This window comes from Etheostoma spectabile, chromosome 12 (assembly GCF_008692095.1).
Source record: "Etheostoma spectabile isolate EspeVRDwgs_2016 chromosome 12, UIUC_Espe_1.0, whole genome shotgun sequence".
Classification (NCBI taxonomy): domain Eukaryota; kingdom Metazoa; phylum Chordata; class Actinopteri; order Perciformes; family Percidae; genus Etheostoma; species Etheostoma spectabile.
Window position 1 is genome coordinate 26,384,441 of NC_045744.1, and position 21,250 is coordinate 26,405,690.

Below are 21,250 nucleotides of genomic sequence, written 5' to 3' on the forward strand. Positions count from 1 at the left end.
CTCATTCTCCTGTCAAATTTGTTTTTTATAGATCACAACCTTAGTGTTTAAGCCACATTTATAAATGCGACCCCTGGTATTTTCACTTCACTCCCTGACAGTATATTAGTGCCACTCTGCAGTACGCTGACCTGGAGTGTTGTACGTTGCCACACCAGGTACGCAGTGGATTTGTGAGAATCAAAGGATTAGCAATAATTAAGCTTTACTTCCTTATGCTTATCCATGTTATCCAGAAGAGGAGACTGGGTTATTTAAACATCAGGATTTAGATGTGATGAAGATAAGAGATAAGTGTGTTGCCGAAGTTAACTTTTTTTTTAATATAACACATTGTTGTGTGTTTCCTCCTCTTCCTCAGGACTGCTGTCTATGTTCCTTGAGAGGTGGCGCTCTGCAGAGAGCCAACAATGACAAGTAAGTCATAACAGCAGACAAATGTACTCCAGGCATCAAGTTTTAATCTGTGGATCACCAACTTCAAAGTAATGTTATATCTATAGTACAGTAGTCACGATAATCTGAGCTGGTCCCTAATGTACAACCGTAACATTTAACAAATATGCAATGAAATAATGTCATGATAAAATGTCCTTTTTGAAAAATGATCTATCATAAGACAGTGAGTGGTCTGTTTTATGTGGAAGGCAAGGCAGTGTTATTTATATAGCACATTTCAGCAGCAGTACAATTCAAAGTGCTTTACATAAAACAATAAAACAGTTAGAAATTATTACAAAATTAAAAACAATGAAAACAAAATTAAAAACAGATTACAGGAATACAATTCACAATGCAGTACAATGAATTAAAAAAAGGCAATGTCAAAAAGAAAGGTCTTAAGCCTGAGAGTAGTGAGTAGTAACTAACCTACAGTTTTCCAAGTCTTGGTGACACATAAGTCCTTTTAACCCTTCCTATATTTTTAAGTTGATCAAAGGCAGACTTTGTTATAGTCTTAACGTGGCTGTTAAAATTCAGGTCTGAGTCCATAATTACACCAATATTTCTGGCTTTGTCTGTTTTTAAAACTATTGTTTGAAGCTGAGTGCTGGTTTTAAATCGTTCCTCTTTTGCTCCAAAAATAATCACCTCAGTTTTTTCTTAATTTGACTTAAAGTTCTGGCACATTCAGTCGTTAGTTTATTTAATGTACCTAGCCAGTTTTTGTATTGGACTGTGGTCCCCGGGCGACAGGGTTAAGTAGGTTTGTGTATCGTCTGCATAACTATGATAACTTATGTTTTCATTTTTCATAATCTGAGCCAGTGGTAGCATCTCCTGTTTTAATGCTGGGGCATTAAACAGGAGAGGCCCCAAGACGGAGCCCTGGGGAACTCCACACGTCATAACTGTGAACCCCGATGCATAATTACCTATGGACACATAGTAGTTCCTATTCTTTAAATAGGATTTAAACCACTTTAGTACTGAGACAGAAAGGCCAACCCAGTTTTTCAATTGATTCAGTAGTATGGTGTGGTCGACAGTATCAAATGCAGCACTGAGATGGAGTACTACTAAGACTGTAGTTTTGCCACTATTGGTGTTTGAGTGGATGTCATTAAAGACTTTGTCAAGAGCCGTCTCAGTGCCGTGGTGTGGACGAAATCCTGACTGAAAGGCATCAAAAATATTGTTTAGGGACAAAAAAAGGTTGAGTTGTTGAAAAAACGTGTTTTCAATGATTTTACTTAAAAATGGAAGGTTAGATATCGGCGTATAGTTGTCCATTAGTGAAGTATCTAAATTGTTCTTTTGTTAAGAGTGGCTTGATGACCGCAGTTTTCACAATGTTCACAATCTGTGGAAGATCAGAAGCCAAACAATTAGAAACATTTTTGAAGAAGCCAGTCGGTAGAATATCAAGGCACCACGAGGAGGTTTTTAGATGTTGTACAATGTCTTCAGGTTTGTATAGTTAATCTTTGGAAATTGTGTCAATCTGGGATTTGTTTTGCCTGGACACTGTGACAACACATATCCTGAACTTGATATGGAGGCACTGACGGTTTTAATTTTCTGAATTATTCCTCTGCAGAAGATAGCAAAGTCATTGCAGGCCTTGGTGGATAAAAGTTCAGATGCTGATACTGGAGGGATTGTTAACTATTTAACTGGAGGGTTTGTTAAGCAGTAATCAACAGTAGCAAACAAAGTATGTGAATAATTATTGTTTTTAGCCATAAGGACCGCCTTGCATTCTTCAGTTCCAAATTATAAATGCAAAGTCTCTCTTTATAAGTGTCATAGTGGACCTGGAGATTAGTTTTTCCCCAGCTTTCAGCTTTTTGACATTGTTTTTTCGGATCTTACAGGTGTTACATTTCTCCGTGGAGATGTTTTCTTGCCAGAGACAGCTTTGACCTTAGTGGGAGAAATAGCGTCAATAACATTTGTAATTCTATAATTGAAGTTGTCTACAAACCCAGTTACTGATGTTCCAGAGGAGGCGTGTGTGGAGGAGAAAAGCTGAAGGAATTTTTCACTGGTGCTTTCAGTGATGTATCGTTTTCTAATTACCTTTTGTTTGAACACTTTTTTTGCACATACACTAAAGAAAACACAGGAATCAGAGAGAGCAACATTAGTCACCACGACCTTGGAAATGTTCAGACCTTTAATTATGTCCAAAATGTGTCCCTTATTGTGCATGGGCTCCGTCACGTGTTGTTTAGCCCATCATTATTTACACCTACTGCAGAGTTCCTTGGTTCCTCTATCCTGGGTATTGTCAACATGAGTGTTGAAATCACCAGCAACAACTACACCGTCAAAGTCAACACCGACCATAGACAGCAGTTCATTAAACTTTATGTGGAACCCAAAGAGTTATTAGTTATAGGAGAAGCAGAGTTAGTTTAATGGGACAGGCAGTAACCCACTAATGCCACATGAGGGCACCACTGAAGATAGTCATAGAAGTGTTTTCTATGATTGTGTCCTCCTCAAGATCATGGAATCTTAAGTCAGTAGACTGTAGAAAGCACCTTTTAGCTTACCCAGTGCCACATTTTCTTTAATAAGGAAAGTTCTGTCTGTCTGACTGTCTCTATGGTCACAGTCGTAAACGTGAAAGTAAAGACAAGACATGAATTTATGATGTTTACAAAACAGCCCAGACCTCGTCACACATACAGTATTGGTGTGTACGTGCGGTTGGTGCACACCTCCAGACTGTGGTTGCACTTTGTCGGTTTTGTAGGTGAAGCAAATGCGTTTCAACAGAATCAACGTTTGCCAACATGTTTGCCAACATCACCTCAAATGGCTTATGACCGTGTGGGATCTTTTGTGTGACTATTTTTGAGCCGACCTCTCCACTATATAACGTATTTATCAATTAGTATCCCCTTTTTTATAAATGGGTTACTAAAGACTGGACCATAATAAACAATTGTTTTAACTATACTCGATGTTGGTGTTCATCTACCCACTTATTCAGCTAATTAGTATTGTATATTATTATTACTAGACTTGTGCAGTTACAGATCAGTTACATTTATTGCCATAAAAGAGTAAAATGATGATTTTCAAACCACACTTCTAAACTACATTATTTGGTTTCCGCTCTTATTATAATTATATATCACTTTTGACAAAAAGTACTCTTAACTTAAGTTTTCATTTAGTAGCTTTTTTTTAGCCTTCAACTGCATCTGCATGTTCTTCCTCAACAAATGAAGTTTGCTCACATATCATAGAGATAGCTACTGTATCTCCATAGCCATCAACTCCATATCAATCTATCACTGTGATAAGTGTCTCCATGACAACTGAGCGAGCACAAACGGCTGAGGGTGAAAGACTGTGAAGTCCAGTTGAAAGCTCAAGTGGACATTGACAAGTTTTCTTTTTGTCGAACTACTTTTTCCGAGGTAAATAATTATTTTATGCTCAAGTTGAAACCTTGTTTATTGATTTGTTATGTATGTGTTGTTATATATATATATATATATATATATATATAACTTAATTTAGTAGAAGTCATAGTTACTACAAGAAGTTGTGGTAATTGTAGTATTTTCCTAATGGATCAATTGTAGACTTTATAACTGGGTTAGGCAGTTTTCTGGAAAAGGTAAACAGGGAAAAACATACAGCTTTCCTCCTGCAGCTCTCCACTCTGTTCTAAGCCCCTCCCACCAAAAGGTACAAGCACTCAGTTCATGCAGTAACCTGTACGAATACTAGTCATTATTTTAATCATCCTGATCCTGAAATAGCAGCAACTCTAAAAGAAACACAGTCTGGTTTTCTTTGCAAACTTGTGGGCCTGTAAAGCCCTTTGAGACTAGGCTAGATACATACTCCAAATATGAACTTGAATTAGCCGCAGCTCTGAGCCTTTGGCAATGGTTAGCAGAAGGCTAAACTACTAATCTCTGAAATGCTTCGCTGATTATTGAAATTATTTATTATTGTCTTTTTGTTTACTCCGCTGCCTTTTTTTGGGATTGATAGTCCGAAGGGACGTGCATGCGCATCTGCATTTATTGAGAAGCCAACATGAACTTCTACTCTCTGAAATGACCTGTTATTGGCCCAGTCTGCTGTTGGGTCCTATGTTTTCTTGAAGTCTTTAAACCGTGTCAGAGAGAGGTGCAGAAGTCGATTATTAAGGAATTTTTGCCGAATGATGCGGAAACTGCCTCAACTAACTAACTTGTAGGCCCAACTACAAGTTGTGTAACCACATTGCTTAATATGTGCTCAACATTGCACTCGGGACATTGAATTGTTTGTCCTAAATGTACTTTGTGTTTGCCTTTCACACAGGTGGGTTCATGTGCTGTGTGCCATCACTGTGCTGGAAGCTCGCTTCGTCAACGTCACTGAGCGAGGCCCCATTGACCTCTCTGCAATCCCACTGCCGCGGTTCAGACTGGTAAGACTCACTACAGTTAAAGTGGTCTGCTGTACATTATGGTCTAACTGTAGTGATTAAGACCATTTTTGCAGCCGTAGGCATGAAGCTAATATTTGATGATTTCATGTGTCAGAATCCTGAAATCAAACTAGTTGCCCCGCCTCTTTGCTGAATTTGTCCTATTCAAAAGTATCTTTTAAATATTTTGATATAAATATTCACTAACGAACAGCAGCTATGCCACAAATATCATGGCACCCATCTATGTATTCATGTGGCATTTTTAATTCATGAGTATTTTTCACTCCCCGTGACTTTAAACTCACACACAGATTGGATTCTTGGTAAACAGAGTTGTGCTCTGATGATGGCATCTGTTTGTGGCTCTCACTGAGAACACACGTTTGACCCTAGTGAAACTGCTGTGGCGCCTGTTGGCTGTCCTAACTGTTTCACTTCTCAATCTAGCCTCTGTGTGTTTCTGAAAAATGTGGATGCTGTTTTAACTGCGAAATGGAGCTGTGACATTCTGCCCACATTGATGATGCCACGGGGTGGAAAATTTCCCATCGGTTAATAATCTCATGACAACACTGGTGTTAATGAACACCCCAGACATTTTACAAGTACAGATATTCATTGATATCGCTCAACATCTGTAGAGTGCTTACTTTGATGTGTACTTTGTATGCCCGACCATCGGGTAACACCGTAAACGACGACTACCGCGGCAAGTCTAGCCCACATTTTGATCTATAAAAAAAAAAAAGACGTGTATGAGTCACGTACAAGCAGTCTGGAAATATTTCTGGACTTTGTTCACAAAGGATGGCCTTGTCTCCATTGTTCCAGTCCTTGATCTCAATGGATTTACTCCTAAATAAGCACAATTGATGTCATAGCGCCATTAAATTATCACAAGGAAGTTGTGTAATTTCCCTCTTCATGTGTTCCAGTTAGTGTCTGCGTCTGAGTGCCTTGAACTTCCTCCGATAACTTTTTTTTTTTTGTGTCTTTCTTACTCTCTTCCTCCCCACTTGGCTTGTTTCCTCTCTCCTCCTGTACTTCCTCTGCTTTAACTCACCACTCGTAACTTTTCCTCTTGACCGCTGTTCCCTCTCCACGCTTGTCTTTGTCACTCTGGTAGAAGTGTGCATACTGCAGGAAACGGATGAAGAGGGAGGTGAATGGCTGCTGTGTCCAGTGCTCCCACGGACGCTGCTCAACGGCATTCCACCCCACCTGCGCTCAGGCAGCTGGTATCCTCATGCACCCGGATGACTGGCCATTCATAGTCTTCATCACCTGCCACAGACACAGAGCGCCCCTCTTACCTGAGGTAACTGTGCAGAAACAGTAATGTATGAGTTAGGTGTGGAAGGTCACATCATTTCTACACACGTTATCTTGCAAAGAGGTTTAGATGTGAGAAAATGTGACAAAGAAAGGACTATTTTTCTGATTTGAGAACTGACATGCATGTTGAAAAAGACAAGTTTACCCTATCTTAACCTTGTGAGAGTGCATTTTTTTGATTTCTTCTGGAATGCCCCCATGCTATTCTATTCCGCAAATAGCACAGCTGTAGAAAAAATACCTTACGTAAGCTGTTTTATCGTGGTTCCTTATAGTAAAGAAAGAAAGTGTCTTTCCATGGAATCAGAGTTTGGTGATTTCTACCACATTGGAATACTGAGCCGGCCCAAACAAGAAGCTTTGTTATGGTTAATATGATTTGGTGTCGGACTGAATTTGCATGTGTTACATCTTCTAAGGATCAGATCCCACACACTTTAAGTATGTCGGAGGTTTTGTTGATTATTTTACTGTCATCATTGAAGCTTGTTTAAACTACTGCTAAGAACTGTCCTATTTGTTAATGTGCTTTCCAGAATGTGACATGTACAGTGTTACCAACATACATTCTCAATTGAACACTTTTCAAATCCACATGAACCTTGGCATAAATTGGTGCCCACCACTTGTTTACAAAGAAATATACGTCACTTTTAAAGCTGATACTCCCGGGAGTGCTTACTCGACATAAAACGCTACATTACATCACTTCCAGCCAACTTGACAAAGCAATATGATCATCATCCAACTGTTTAAACCAAATATTCTCGAGTCCAGAGTCCACTAACAACACACACGAAATTCGTCAGTGAACTAATCACAGACGGTTGCCCCACTCATGGCAGTGCATTGCTGCAGAATGGATATAGAGGAAACACAATGGATATTTTATTTGTGGCACTAAAGAAAATAATGATGATTTCCAGTCACATTTTAAGTTGAATATAAACCTTTTTTTTCTCCACTTCATAAGATGGATAAATGCACTCCGCTCTGTATTATTGTAGATGTTTGTGAAGGCAGTCTCATGAGCCTTGCATCTAAACTTCCAGCACTGCTTTTATCAGCCGTGCAGCACAGTAATAGTTGGAAGACTTGTATTCCCTAAACTCTTAATCTACCACAGGGATTCTTGTTTTTGTACGTGTTCATGCCGCTATGACTCACAAATTGGGGGAGACAGACATCTGTTTGGTCCTGTCGGGAGATGAGCAGTGACCACATGAATGTTCATTGAATGTAAATGAGTTTGCTGCAAAGGTTTATTTTTCATGCTGCTGTGGTATTAATATATGTGACTACAAGGCTGGGCTTGTCTGTGTAAAATCCTAAACTGTAGTTCTCAAATGTTTATTGTACTATGATCACAGAGCAGGACAATTACTTGGGTACACATTACTGACTGATAATATGCTTGCAGAGTTATCTTGATAGATGGTCTTATTGATATTTTACTACAACCACTTATCTTTCACGTGGCTCTTATCGCGGCGGAGTGATATGATTCTGTGAGTAATGCTTAGGTTTTTGTCCCCCTAGCGCAACGCGGCTTCCCTGCGTGAGCTGGCAGTCGGGCAGAGGGTGATCTCTAAACACAAAAACGCCCGTTACTACCAGTGCGACCTGGTGGAGCTGACCACGGCAACCTTCTACGAAGTTGTGTTCGACGACGGCTCCTACAGCGACAACCTCTTCCCAGAGGACATCGAGGTTAATAGCATTGCTTCCAATCATTATTTACTGAAATGTTATGCCAAGGGGTGAAGTGTAGTAACATACATAGATAACCTTAGTGAGACTTAAGATAAGATAAACCTCTATTAATCCCCAGAGGGAAATTCAGATGGTGCTGCAGCACATGACCGATGGAGAAGTACAAAACCGTACAGTACAAAATGAAATTAAAAAAGGAAGAAATACAATAAATAAATGCAACTAGTAAAAGAGTAAAAGTAATTTAACTCTACAAGAGCAAGTAAAGATGAGATAAGTGACCTGGTAAAGTAAACATTATTCCCTGTTTAGACACGTTTTCTCATCTAATACACAGCCAGAGTTCACCTTCTCTCGTCTCTCTTCTCTCTATATCTCTCTATCTCTATAGATATCTAGATCTCTCTCATCGCTCTCTCTCGCTCTTCTTCAGAAAACCGCGACTGCGTCCGGCTCGGCCCACCCGCCGAAGGTGATGCAGTTCAAGTGCGATGGACAGATGGGTTGATATATGGAGCCAAGTTTAAGGCATCGCACTCCATTCCTATGTACCTGGTAAACACCCCCCCCAAGCTGCTTCTCTCTTTTTGTGTCTCACTGGCACTGAATCTGAAAGCCTTACTCACTTTGTCCAAACCACATCACCAGAGTTATGTTGCTGAAATGAAAAATGTGGGTGGTCTTGTTTAGTGAAGAAGAAAAAGAAAAAACATTTAAAAAGTGATGCAGCCTGTGGTATCCAGTGTTTCCCACAGGTTGAGAATGTACTTGGTGGTGGTGGGTGGTGCGGGAAGTGACGGCGCTGCATCATGCCATCATGGCTGGGTTCAGTCTTAAACTAGTCAAAGGATTAGAAAGAAATATGTGCATATTCAACACAAATCAGACTAGAAGATGATGCAGATGAAGTGTAGCTGTGCTTTGACAACTAAACGTGATTGGTTCGTCACATAAATGTTATAGTTCAGTAGATATAAAACCTGATTAACGTTACGCCAGAGCTATAATGATATATTAACAACTTAACCTTAAAGGTCCCATCGCACGAAAATTTCACTTTTTTTCACAATTTTTTTTAACATTAATATGCGTTCCCCCAGCCTGCCTATAGTCCCCCAGTGGCTAGAAAGGACGATAGGTGTAAACCGAGCCCTGGGTATCTTGCTCTGGCTTTTTGAGAAAATAAAAGCCTTTTTAGGGACCTTTTAAACCCATACTGTGATCCATACAGAAAGTTACATGTTATAATAAATCTCAACCCTGTTTGCAACTCATGTTAAATCATATTTTACACTAAGGCTATCCAAAGTAAATTGTTGTTCATTCATCAAGTGTTTTAATCCGTGGATTATAGTTTAAAACGTGTACAGCACACTTAATAAAATATTGTGTTTCATTCGGACTCGATTGCATAAATAATGTTACAGTTAATGAGTATTGGCCCGGAGAGAGCTTAACGGAAGGCTTGGTTAGTAATGATTAGCTCTGGTAACTCCAAATATGGATCAGCTCATGTGGAAAACACTGCAGAGGTGAACAATAAGATGTTTAAATGCATGGAAGTGACGTTCAGGGAGCTCTCACAGCAGCGTGGTTTATCAGTACAGTTAATACCACGGGAAGCCCCAACATCAAGCAGCATGCTACTCACATAAGCCTGGGCCTGGCTGCCTGGCCTGGAGCCCGCTGCTGGGTCATGCACCAGGATAGGTCACGAAGGGGAGGGGCTGTAGGCCGCTGGTCTGTGTGCTATAAAATTACATTGTTGATTGGGGGGAAAAAGAATGTGGATTTGATCTACCTGGGTGGGGTGTAGTAGTAGTCTTTTAGAGAGAAATTACACGGGACGCAGCAGTCTGCTCTGCATATTTTTTTTGTCCCAGTTTGATTGCTGCATGTGTGTAAAGTGCTTAAATTGCTTTGAAAGTTCAGTCAGCATTTATGAAAGTACATGGTGGTGAAGGGAATTTTAAGTGTGTGTGTGTGTGTGTGTGTGTGTGTGTGTGTGTGTGTGTGTGTGTGTGTGTGTGTGTGTGTGTGTGTGTGCAGGTGGAGTTTGAGGATGGATCACAAATCAGTGTCAAGCGAGACGACATCTACACTCTAGATGAGAATCTGCCCAAACGAGTCAAGTCACGAATGGTAATTTGCAATTTTATCAAAAGGTCTCTGAACCTTTTTATTCAAATAAAACGTGTCATGATGTATGCAATGTCACTTTTATATATATATATATATATATATATATATATAACACTTATTCTACATTTGAGATCTGTTGCACCAGCAAGCACTAATTTCTATCTCCGATGTTTTGGTCCTCAGTCGGTGGCGTCAGATATGCGTTTCGAGCTCTTCTCACAGAACGACGTCAAACAGAACTCCAAAAGGCAGCGAGTCATCAACTCTCGATACAGAGAGGACTACATCGAGCCAATCATTTACCGAGCCATCATGGAGTGATGTCCCTTTCTGTTTCACTCTGCTCCTGCTTTCCACCTCTCCCCTCCAGATTCTCCTAATCATCAACTTGCAGCAGAGATCAGCAGCTCCAGATCTTTGTCTGTTTCTGGCTGCTGCTGATAGGAACCAACTTCCTCCTCCTCCTCCTCCTTCTGCTTCTTCCACGGCCTGTCTGGCTACATATTTATGAAATACGGCTGGGACTTAAAATGACTTTTGTGTGCAGTGAATAATGTTCTTTGACCACCATTAACCATCTCGCTCTGTAGATTGTGTTTTCTTCCTTCATTTCCTTATTTTATTGAGTTTCTCAGGAAGAACCCATCAAGGAATTATTAAATATGGAAAAGGTTGGATTTTGTAACAGTTGTTTGTCTACCACCACATTTAGCAGCTGTCAAGAGAACTTTACATATCATACATTGGACTTTTAGTGATATTTCTTCTATAAATTACCTTTTGCTCGTACAGACTTGTGTTTATTTTAATAATTTCTGAAATTTTGCAGTGAAGACAAATTGTGCTTGGGAAAAAGGTTTTAAAGTAAGCATTAACTCGGTTCAGCTTTTCACTCAGAACTTGAAACTCTTAGCCAATCAGCTGTTAAGTTTTAAACCCCAAAGAAATGAAATAATAATATTAGGTAACCTTTTGACAAATCTATAGGTTTTACCCATCACTCCCTGCATCACAAGTATTTCTTCTCATAGGTGTGTCAACGTGCATCTACTGTGAAGATAGAAGGAAACTAGACGTGATGTTTTCAAGGCCCAAGCCTTACGTTTTAAAGGGCCAAGCATACTTTGGTTTTTCTAAAGCTTAAGGTTTATTATAACTATTGTAAGTAATGTTATTAATACACTTTATTTATGCGAGTGCATTGAGTTTGAAAAGAAAGCTATTTTTGTCATGTCCTTTTCACAGTCTGTAGAAAACCTAAGATGTATTTATATTTATTATATTGATTGGTTTTCAGACATCCTGTTTAAATTTTGAGATATTGGGATTGGAGGGTTAGAATGCCAATCTGGCTCTCAGCAAAAAGCACTTCTTTTGTTTTTTGTTTTTTTACCTCCTGCCACAGGACAATTGACCATTTTGTCGAAACATTGGCCTCCACGAAGATTAGATTTTCTTTCTGATAAAAGCAAGTTCTAGAGGGGAACGTTGTAACCAGGTTGTAGTTTGATCCCAAATAAACAGCGTTAAGAGGATAAGTTTCTGACTTGGGGCAAGTTTTTCTTCATGTTAAGTCATGTTTCTGCTTTTTGTGAAGAGCAACCGTTTCTGGGTTCTCAGGACCTTGTTTGACCTGTGTCTGTTTTTAAGTTGAACTCGTATCATGGCAACTTCATTTGGGCCTCCGTCCAAGGCAGCCTCAAATCTGCACACTCTTTGTAAGCATCAGCTGTTTGAGTAAAGACTGGCCTAAGAAAAATACCCTTCAATTTACTTGATCTATATGTACCTCACTTGATCAAAGTGCTGAGAGTCAGGCAGTGTTTCTATTAGAAGCACTGCGTTTCTTTTTGTTGTATTTTGGAACTAGCGGTGTTGGATGTCTCAGCCAAAGGGCCTGTAGCGGTGCCAAAGCAGGACTTGTTAAGTGGAGACCACTTCTGGAAATTGAATATTTTTTTTAAATTTTTGATAGATGGCCCTGGCTCTCCGAATCACCGCAGTTGGTTAGAAGACATGTCAGATGTATTCTAGCTGTATTAGGAGTCTTATTAAAAAGTTTTATGTTTTTATTCATTGACAGTAACCTGGCAGTTATCCTGCATGTGGCCTCCAATACTTTTGTGGTTGCCCCTTGAAAAAAAAACAAAAAAAGCTTTTACAGTTAAGCATGATAGACGGTGGTCATCTCAACCAGTTGAAAGGGACAGTTCCCCCCCCCCCCCCCCCCCCCCCCCCCCCCCCAAAATCAAAACTACATATTGTTCCTCTCACCTGTAGAGCTCTCCATCAGCCAGGATTGGTTTGGTGTGAGTCGTAGTCGGCCTTCTCTGGACACAATGGAACTACATGGCCCTCTGCTTTACAGCTGGAAATACTACAGAGATGTCTCTTTCCACAAATATGAACTAGAGTCCAAGTCACGTCTTAGGTTTCCGAGCTAGAGTCCAAGTCTTGTCTCTGATCTAGAGTACAAGTCACGTCTCAAGTCTCATTCTCAAGTCTCTAATCTAGAGTCCAAGACGAGTCTCAAGTCTCTGAGCTAAAGTTGAAATCAAGTCTCAGAGCTAGAGTCCCAGTCAAGTCTTGTCTCTTAGCTAGAGTCCAAATATAGTCTCTGAGCTAGAGTCCAAATCAAGTCTCAAGTCTCTGAGCTAGAGTCCAAATCAAGTTTCATGTCTCTGAGCTAGATTCCAGTCAAGTCTTGTTTCTTAGCTAGAGTCCAAATCAAGTCTCAAGTCTCTGAGCTAGAGTCCAAATGAAGTCTCTTAGCTAGAGTTCAAATGAAGTCTCTGAGCTAGAGTCCAAATGAAGTCTCTTAGCTAGAGTTCAAATGAAGTCTCTGAGCTAGAGTCCAAGTCTCGTCTCAAGTCTCTGATCTAGAGTCCAAGTCAAGTCTTGTCTCTTAGCTAGAGTCCAAATCAAGTCTCAAGTCTCAGAGCTATAGTCCAAGTCAAGTCTCTGATCTAAAGTCCAAGTCACATCTCTAGTCTCTGAGCTAGAGTCCAAGTCTTGTCTCTGATCTAGAGTCCAAGTCTTGTCTCATTCTCAAGTCTCTGAGCTAGAGGTGAAGTCTCAAGTCTCTGAGCTAGAATCCAAATCACGTCTCAAGTCTCTGAGCTAGAGTCCCAGTCAAGTCTCATCTCTGAGCTAGAGGTCAAGTCTGTGAGCTAGAGTCCAAGTCTCTGAGCTAGAGTCCAAGTTTCATCTCGAGTCTCTGAGCTAGAATCCAAATCACGTCTCAAGTCTCTGAGCTAGAGTCCAAGTCAAGTCTGTGAGCTAGAGTCCAAGTCAAATCTGTGAGCTAGAGTCCAAGTCTCGTCTCAATTCTCTGAGCTACAGTCCAAATCAAGTCTCTGAGCTAGAATCCAAGTCAAGTGCCTGAAAGAGGACTAGTTTTCTTCCACACATGGGGGGAGCAGGTAAAACTGTCTGATAGATGATATCCACGGGCACAGGGTTGTGAGTTTGGTTAATTAATGCTGTGTGTGCACTGAGGATGTCAATAGTTCTTTGAAAATGTATGAAGGGGAATCCCATTTTCATCCTTTCTGAAATGCAATGAAATCACTCTAAGGGAATTTTTGGACTGACTGAGCTTCAATTCAGAAAAAATGCCCCAAAAGTGGCATTTCAGTTCTCGTGACGCAGATTTCGTAGTTAACTTTACAATTCTGCTGGCAGTTAGATGAAAGTGGGTAGACCGTTTTGTTGCGGTTATTGACTTGTGGGCTGGTAGTGAGAAATGAGTACCGACATCCTGCCAGCTTCACTTTCATATAGTACTCTGCCCTTACTGTTACTCTCCTCCAAATCACTGATGACGGGGGAAAAAAGCCTCTGACGCTTCAGAGCAGTTATTCCCCCTGCTCTGATTTCAAGCCTTTGTTGGTTGGCATTTTCTGGTTGTGTTATTCTTGTCTCTCTCAGTCTTAGTCGTTGTCGTGGTGTCTGCCGGGGTGATAAGTGGTTCCTTGGTTCCGTGCTCGGGTCTAATTTGTATTAAGACAAAATGTGCATATATTTTTTACCAGAAGTTATCTGGCAGTGTTTGCATTCTCAACACTCCCTAACCTGTGTTCTATGGAAGTTAATTTTAGCCAGGGAAATAAAAGAAATAGCTGCAAAGTTATGTTGATGAAGGTAAGAAAAACAACCATGATATCTTACGTTAGGGGCTCACAAACTACAAAAAACATGCATGATATCTATCTATCTATCTTTCTATATCTATCATGACATATCTTAGGTAAAGGGCTCCCAAATGTATGATATACAGTATATAAATTGTGACATCTTATGTCAGGGGTTCACAAATGCACTATATCTATCTATCTATCTATCTATCTATCTATCTATCTCTCTCTCTCTTAGGTTACTCAGAAACAACATAAAAACATGAATGAAAGTAGTAGACATTACTCTACTTGACCTTGTTTAAGACGGATATTGCAGTGGGAATGAAAGAGTAGCAACACAACAGAACCACAACAGGATAGTGACGATAGCACTTAGACAAAACACGATAACGCTGAGAGCAACACAATATAACAAAACCAGTCCGCACTGACACCCCCCCCCCCCCCCCCCCCCCCCCCCCTCCCCGCCTTTGAAATGGCAAAGGCCAAGATTTTCACAGAATAGATTCATCTGGCTTCAGTATTTTTATATTTATCTTATCTAACCTTTCACCATTTGTTTTTGTCTGTTCGTGGCGGTCATGATTCTCCGTAGAATGTAGGGTTTCATCTAGTTTAACTGGACTAAATCAATGTACGTACAGTATCTAAAATTCCGACAACGCCACCTAGGTTTGTAACCATGAGGAGTAGGACCCCTTTAAAAACTAAACCAAAATTGGAAGCCATAAAATATTAAAAAGCCAGTTTCTTTTTGTAAGGAGGAGAGCAGTTACAAAGCAATGGTGTTGAAAATGAACTGAACTCAACGTGATAACGAATAACAATGTTTATTTTTAAAACTAGGATAAGAAAAATATTAAAACACAGCGAAACACAAACGACAAAGCACTCGCAAGTCAAGACAGTCAAAACACAGCTAAAACAAATCTGTCTAGTAAAACAAAGTAAAAACGGCAAGGCTAAAACCAGGAGCCTCGAGCCTGCAGAGGAAAAAACTGTATTCAGGTCCTTTACTTAACCCTCATGTTGTCCTCGGGTCAACTTTGACCGTTTTTTACTTTTTTCCATCACAAAAAATGGGCGTTTGAAATAAGCTGAAAATGTCAACATTAGAAATATCAAATAACTTTGGAAAAAAATTCAAAAAAAGCACCCACAACGTTGTAAAGTGACAAAAATGTCAGAAAAAGTGACAACCTTTTTTCATGGTTGACAGTAAGACAACACAAGGGTTAAGTAAAAGTACTACTACCACACTGTAAAAGTCTTGCACTGAAAATGTTACTTTCACAAAAGTATGAGTATCATCAGGGAAATGTACTTCAACTATTCAAAGTAAAAGTGCTCATTTCCTTCCTCAAATCCTCACATTTTAGAAACTGGAAACGATCGTAACAGTTGTGTCAATCAAGTGTTACATGGTCTCATCATTTCAGCTGGACTTGTAGGCCTATATAACGTTGGGAATTTAATTAATTTATAATAAAACATGATTTATGAACTACATGTGTTTTGTGTGCTAAAATCTTAATTTGTAAAGTAACTAAAGCTGTCAGATGAATGTAGTGGAGTAAAAAGTACTATATTTCCCTCTGAAATGTAGCGGAGTAGAAGTAGAAAGTGGCATGACAAGAAAAGACTCAAGTAAAGTACAAGTACCTCAAATGTACTTGAAACCTTAGTGTGTAACTCTGACATTAAAGGGGTGATAGAATGGTTGTATGGAGTATTTCACGCCGTTCCTCAAGGTCTCCTGATAGGGTATGGAACATTTGTTGGGCTGAAAATGTCGCTCTTGCTGTTCTTTTGGCCCTAATGCCACCCTGTTAAATTGACCTGGATTGAAACGAGAGGTGTTCTGCCTTCTATGGTCTGCTCATGAATATTTAAAGAAGCGGCGTGCTGATTGGACATGACCAACAGCACGCGCCAAATCATCTAAGGTGGAGATAGCATGGATGCTTTTGGTGTTGAAGCGTATCTGTTTGAGCCTGAATCAGAGGAAGGATCTGATGTAGAGGAGCAACCTGCCAGGAGATTGGAAATGACTCCTTCACACTGGTAAGTTTGGTCATTTAGCATTTACTGGCATTTTCAACATGTAGCCCAACGTTAGCCGTTCGTTGTTATACTAGTGTAACACTCACACTTCAGTGTTGTAGCCTAAGCATAACTTTGTATTCACTTTGTTTTTAGTATTGGAAGCAACATAGGTCTCTTAGTCACTATTGTAATATTGTTCCTGTATACTCTCCTGCTGAATAGTGATTATGTACAGTCTTTGCCATGTTAGTAGTAATATGTTATCTTACAACAGGACGTCCATTTAGCTGGACAGGAGACTACTATTTCTGTTCAGTTTGTATGCCACGTCTAAAGTATCACTACTCTCGCCTGTGTCAGTAGGTCTGATGTTATCTTGGAACTACTATCCTGCTGATTAGGTCATCTGACTATGAGATTATTACCTTCTTAACATGTAGTAATATGTAAAATTACAACTACGGTGAGACAAGATACAATCCGTCTTACCTTGGCAGGTACACATGTGGAAACTGTGCACACATGCCCCAGGAGTGAGAAAATATGTTGCCAAGAAATGCCTCAGGTATCTAAAACTAGAGATACATTAACTCAAGCTACTTTATGCTTTCAACTCCTTATTTATTATTCTAATGAACATTTCTGTAAATGCGCCAGTGATAGCCAATTGGCTAGTTTTCAACTGTAGTCCTACCTAGTATGCATGTCTTTTATGGTGGGAAGAAACCGGAGCACCCGGAGGAAACCCACGCAAACACGGGGACAACATGCAAACTCCACACAGAAAGGCCCAGAACGACCTGGATTCGAACCAAGAACCTTCTTGCTGTGAGGTAGAAGTGCTAACCACTTAGCCACCGTCCTTCAACGTAATGAAATAACAGCAGGCCCCTTGTGTTTGTTTTTACAGGTCATGAGAACAATGTCCCAGGTTCCTGAGGAGATGACCTGTATGACTGACCATCCTGGCCTTCATCCGGTGTGCCTCAATATAGTATATTCTTTGCAAAATGCAATGGAGAAACTTTATTTTGTTTCAAAATAATCATCCAGTGTTATACTCTAAAATCTAAAAGATAAAAAATTTGATTTTCCACTACACCCTGTTGTCTTTGCAGGCCATGCAGACACAGGGCCGATAGGTTTTCTTGGAACAAGTGTCCGTGTCGGGATCCCGTCTTGTGTAGTGCTGCGTGTACGGAGGGAGTTTCTGGATGCTTCAGGGCAGTATGCTGGGTTCAGCCCCCCCCCCCCGGACACAAGTTTTTCCCAAAATCCTGTTGGACAATAAGTCCTTTAACCCCTTATTGATTCTAAGGTGAGTAGGTACTCGATGCATGATACTTATGGAGATTTGTATGTCTTTTGGCTGTCGTTAAGTTCCAGGTTCTGAGTCCATGGACTACACCAAGTATTTGGCTTTGTCTGTTGTTGTTAACATTTGTTTGAAGTGAGCGCCCAGACGTTAATCTTCTGTTCCTCCTCTTGCCGCAATAAATAACAACCCCCTCGTTTTTCTTCATTTAAATCTTCGAGAAAGTTCTGGCCACACCGTAGCCGTTTAATTTTTGTCTTCGTATGCACTTAGTCAGTTTTGTTATTGGACTATAGTCCCTGGGCGATAAGGTATGTAAATTTGTGGTGTCGTCCGCATAACTGGTAAACTTGATTTTGTTTTTCTCCATCATCGGGCCAAGTGGAAGCCTGTAGATGGTTAAACAGAAGAGGCCCCAAAGAATCAGAATGGAGCCTTTGCGGAACTCCGCAAGTCTATATTGGTAGTCAGATGCACTAATTACATATAGCACACAACGTAAGCCCTATTCTTTAGGTAGATTCAAAACCCAAGTTTTAGTACTAAGCCAGAAAAGGCCAACAGCAGATTTCAATCGGTATAGTAGTAGGGTCGTGTCACCGGTGTCAAATGCAGCCACTGAGATTAAAGTAATAACTAAGGTTGACAAATTTTGCCATTATCGTGTTAAGGTGGATGCATTAAAGGACTTGACAAGAGCTTCGTTTCAGTGCTATGTGGTTGTGGTCGGAAAACCCACTGAAAGGTATAGCAAAATGTGCTTAGTGACCAGACATGGTTGCATAGTTGTTTGAAGAACTTTCCTTTTTCAATGATTTTACTTAAAACCGTGAAGGTTTGGATATTGGCCTATAGTGCTCATTAGTGACTTGTCTAGGTGGTTCTTTTTTAAGGTGGCCTTGGATTATGCAGTTTTCAGGGCTACTGTGTGAAAGATACCTGAAAGAAAGAAGTGTTCACAATCTGTAGAAGATCAGAAGTCAAAACAATTGGAAACATGTGAAAAGGCCGTTGGTAGACACGCAAGGCAAACCGGTCGAGTTTTACAGATGTTGAAAATGTCCTCCAGGTGTTGTATGGTGACTCGTGTGAAATTCTGTCATATTGGAAAATATTTTGCTTGAAACACTGTGACAACACATATCCTGAACTTGATATGGAGGCACTGACTGTTTGTCTAATCTTTGAATTTTGTATTGAAGAAGGAGGGCAAAGTCATTGCAGGTTGGGGAGAAAAGTTCACGATGCTACGTGTACTGGAGGGTTGGCTAACATCCATCAACAGTAGCAAACAAAGCACGGAATTATTATTGTTTCTAGAGATAATATCAGAGAAAAAGGACCTTCTTGCATTCCTCAGTTCCAAATTATAAATGCGAAGTCTCTCTTTATAGGAGTTATAATGGACCGAGAGTGTTTGTTCGCCACCTTCGTGCAGTTTCCTACACTCTCTTTTTAAATACATATAATGTGTAGAAGATGGACACTTTTGGGAAGTTGTAAAACTTCAAAAATCAATGAACAAGCTACAATTTGTATATCTAACTATGTTTGCTATGTGAACTACTTTCATTAGGGTTGTCAAAGAAGTGGAACAACTTGGCAAAGACAAGGACTGTGATTTGGTGAAAAAGTGGCTTAAAAGCAGAGTCAACCACCTGGACTGGTGTGCCACAAGCTCCGTCTCCAGAACTGAGAAGGTAGCGAACAGGAAGTCTTGTTGAACCACATTCATGATGTCCACAGTTAGGGCTGCCACAATAATCGAATTTAATCGCGATCACGATTTGGACTTCCCACGATCAAATTTGCGTGATCGAGCGATTATTTTTTATAAAGCGTCATTTCATAGAACGCTCCGGGTTTTTAAGCCAATCTACCGCTCGTAAAGCCGTCTGCTCTATGAGGCAGTCAGAGAGTCCCTGCACCCCGTGCAATCTTAGTTTCTAGATGTAGACAGTCCCCGAGGACAGAGTAGCGTGAGGAAAACTCAACAGATAGCAGTCGGTAATACGTCAGTCTCAAGGTTTACCAGTTGCCAGTAAATGCAACACTTTGTCCCATTTGTTGTTTTTCAGACAACAGCAGTGACCAGTGCTAGTAGCGTTTGTTAGCTGTTAGCTCATCTAGGAAGACCGGTGTAATGTCCTCGCATCGCTGCAATGTTGTTTATATGGATAGGGTTAATTTTGGTTACATGACCCATTTCGCTGTAAAGCCGTGCCTGTGTTGGACTTTCTACGCTCTCTATCCTGCTCCTTCTCCTCTTATTCTGCGTCCGCCACACAGCGGCCGCCGGTCCACACTTCTGAATTTGTCCACAGTTTAATTTTTTATTAACACAGCTGGATATGTTAAGTATGAGGGGGCAAACCTGTATTTGTACCAGTGTTTCGCGGGTAACTCTGCTATCACGGCCGCCACGGCGAAGAACACAGAAGTCATTGAATGCAACTAACTTCAGTTGGTAGAGTAACAGCGTGGGAGACGCAGCTGCTGTACCGAGCCTGGACCTGGACCAGAGATGTGACCCATGGCCAGAATATCATAGTTCATAAAAATGCAGCGCTGTAATGATAAAGACATTTCATACACACGACGTGTGTATCCGCCGTTCGACCCGTGCTGGACTCGTTCATAATGATCAGCTGTCTCTCTGTGAGTAGCCTAGCGTCCATCACACTCCCTCTCGCAGTTATAAATAGCCTATGTGACAATAAAAATTTTTTTGGTTAAAATCAACAAATAATCGTGAGAATAATCGCGATCAAAATTTTTATCAAAATAATCGTGATTATCATTTTGGCCATAATCGTGCAGCCCTATCCACGGTCATTCTGACCCAGCCTTCCCCAAGTGTGTACATCCACTGAAGGCCTCAAAAGGACCACAGCAAGTGGTTTCATCCAGGTCTGTATTCTAAAGCAATGATTTCACATTTGTGTGTATCTTCAACAGTCATGGTTTTACATTACAGTTTAAATTGACTTTCTCATCGGCACGTCAGCTCGGAACCGACTTGACAAACAAGAGGTACCTTACTGATGTTGAAAAGCTCAGCCATCATTCCAGACATCAACTGTGGAGTCATTCCGGCTTTGTGCCGGGAGTAACTGGAGCATTTTGCTCGGTGTGTGGTAAAAGTTAATAATGCAATGTTACAAAATTTATGTTTTTTGTTTTAGGTTGTATCTTGCAGCCATGGACTTCAATGAGAAGCTGATCGCCGGAAGACAGCAAGGGGAAAACTAATGTGACAGACTTCTGTTCCAAAGGCCAAAAGGGGGAGGGGGGGGGGGGGGGGGGGGGGGGGGGGGGGGGTTACACCGTCAACAATTGGAAGTTAAAATTTTTATTACAAACCAAAATAAAATTGCATCGTATAGGCACTACAAAAACTTCACACCTACAACAACAAATATAAATGTGCAATGGTAAGGTGCTAAAAATGACTTTACACACACACACACACACACACACACCACACACACACACACACACACACACACACACACACACAACACACGGCTATGTGTTAGACCTGATCATCCATGACCCCTTCCTATTATGGAAGCAGTCCGGCAGATTCCTGCGCCCAGGACCTGTGTGCTCAGCTCCACAGGCCTTCCATGGACCATGCTGTTGCGAAACAGTGTCACTGTTTGAGAC

At 40.6% G+C, this 21,250-nt stretch overlaps 1 protein-coding gene across 3 annotated transcripts in view; it reads left to right on the plus strand.

Annotated features, from left to right (window-relative positions):
• Positions 1 to 11,616, plus strand: part of kdm4ab (lysine (K)-specific demethylase 4A, genome duplicate b) — a 33,637-nt gene extending 22,021 nt beyond the window's left edge. For all 3 annotated transcript variants that reach the window (XM_032531270.1, XM_032531269.1, XM_032531271.1), the window contains exons 17-23: positions 362 to 417; positions 4,780 to 4,888; positions 6,018 to 6,209; positions 7,766 to 7,936; positions 8,375 to 8,494; positions 9,989 to 10,081; positions 10,265 to 11,616. In XM_032531270.1, the coding sequence (XP_032387161.1) occupies positions 362 to 417; positions 4,780 to 4,888; positions 6,018 to 6,209; positions 7,766 to 7,936; positions 8,375 to 8,494; positions 9,989 to 10,081; positions 10,265 to 10,402 (879 nt within the window). In that variant the 3' untranslated portion in view covers positions 10,403 to 11,616. The remainder of the gene's footprint in view (positions 1 to 361; positions 418 to 4,779; positions 4,889 to 6,017; positions 6,210 to 7,765; positions 7,937 to 8,374; positions 8,495 to 9,988; positions 10,082 to 10,264) is intronic.
• Positions 11,617 to 21,250: the final 9,634 nt, after the last annotated feature.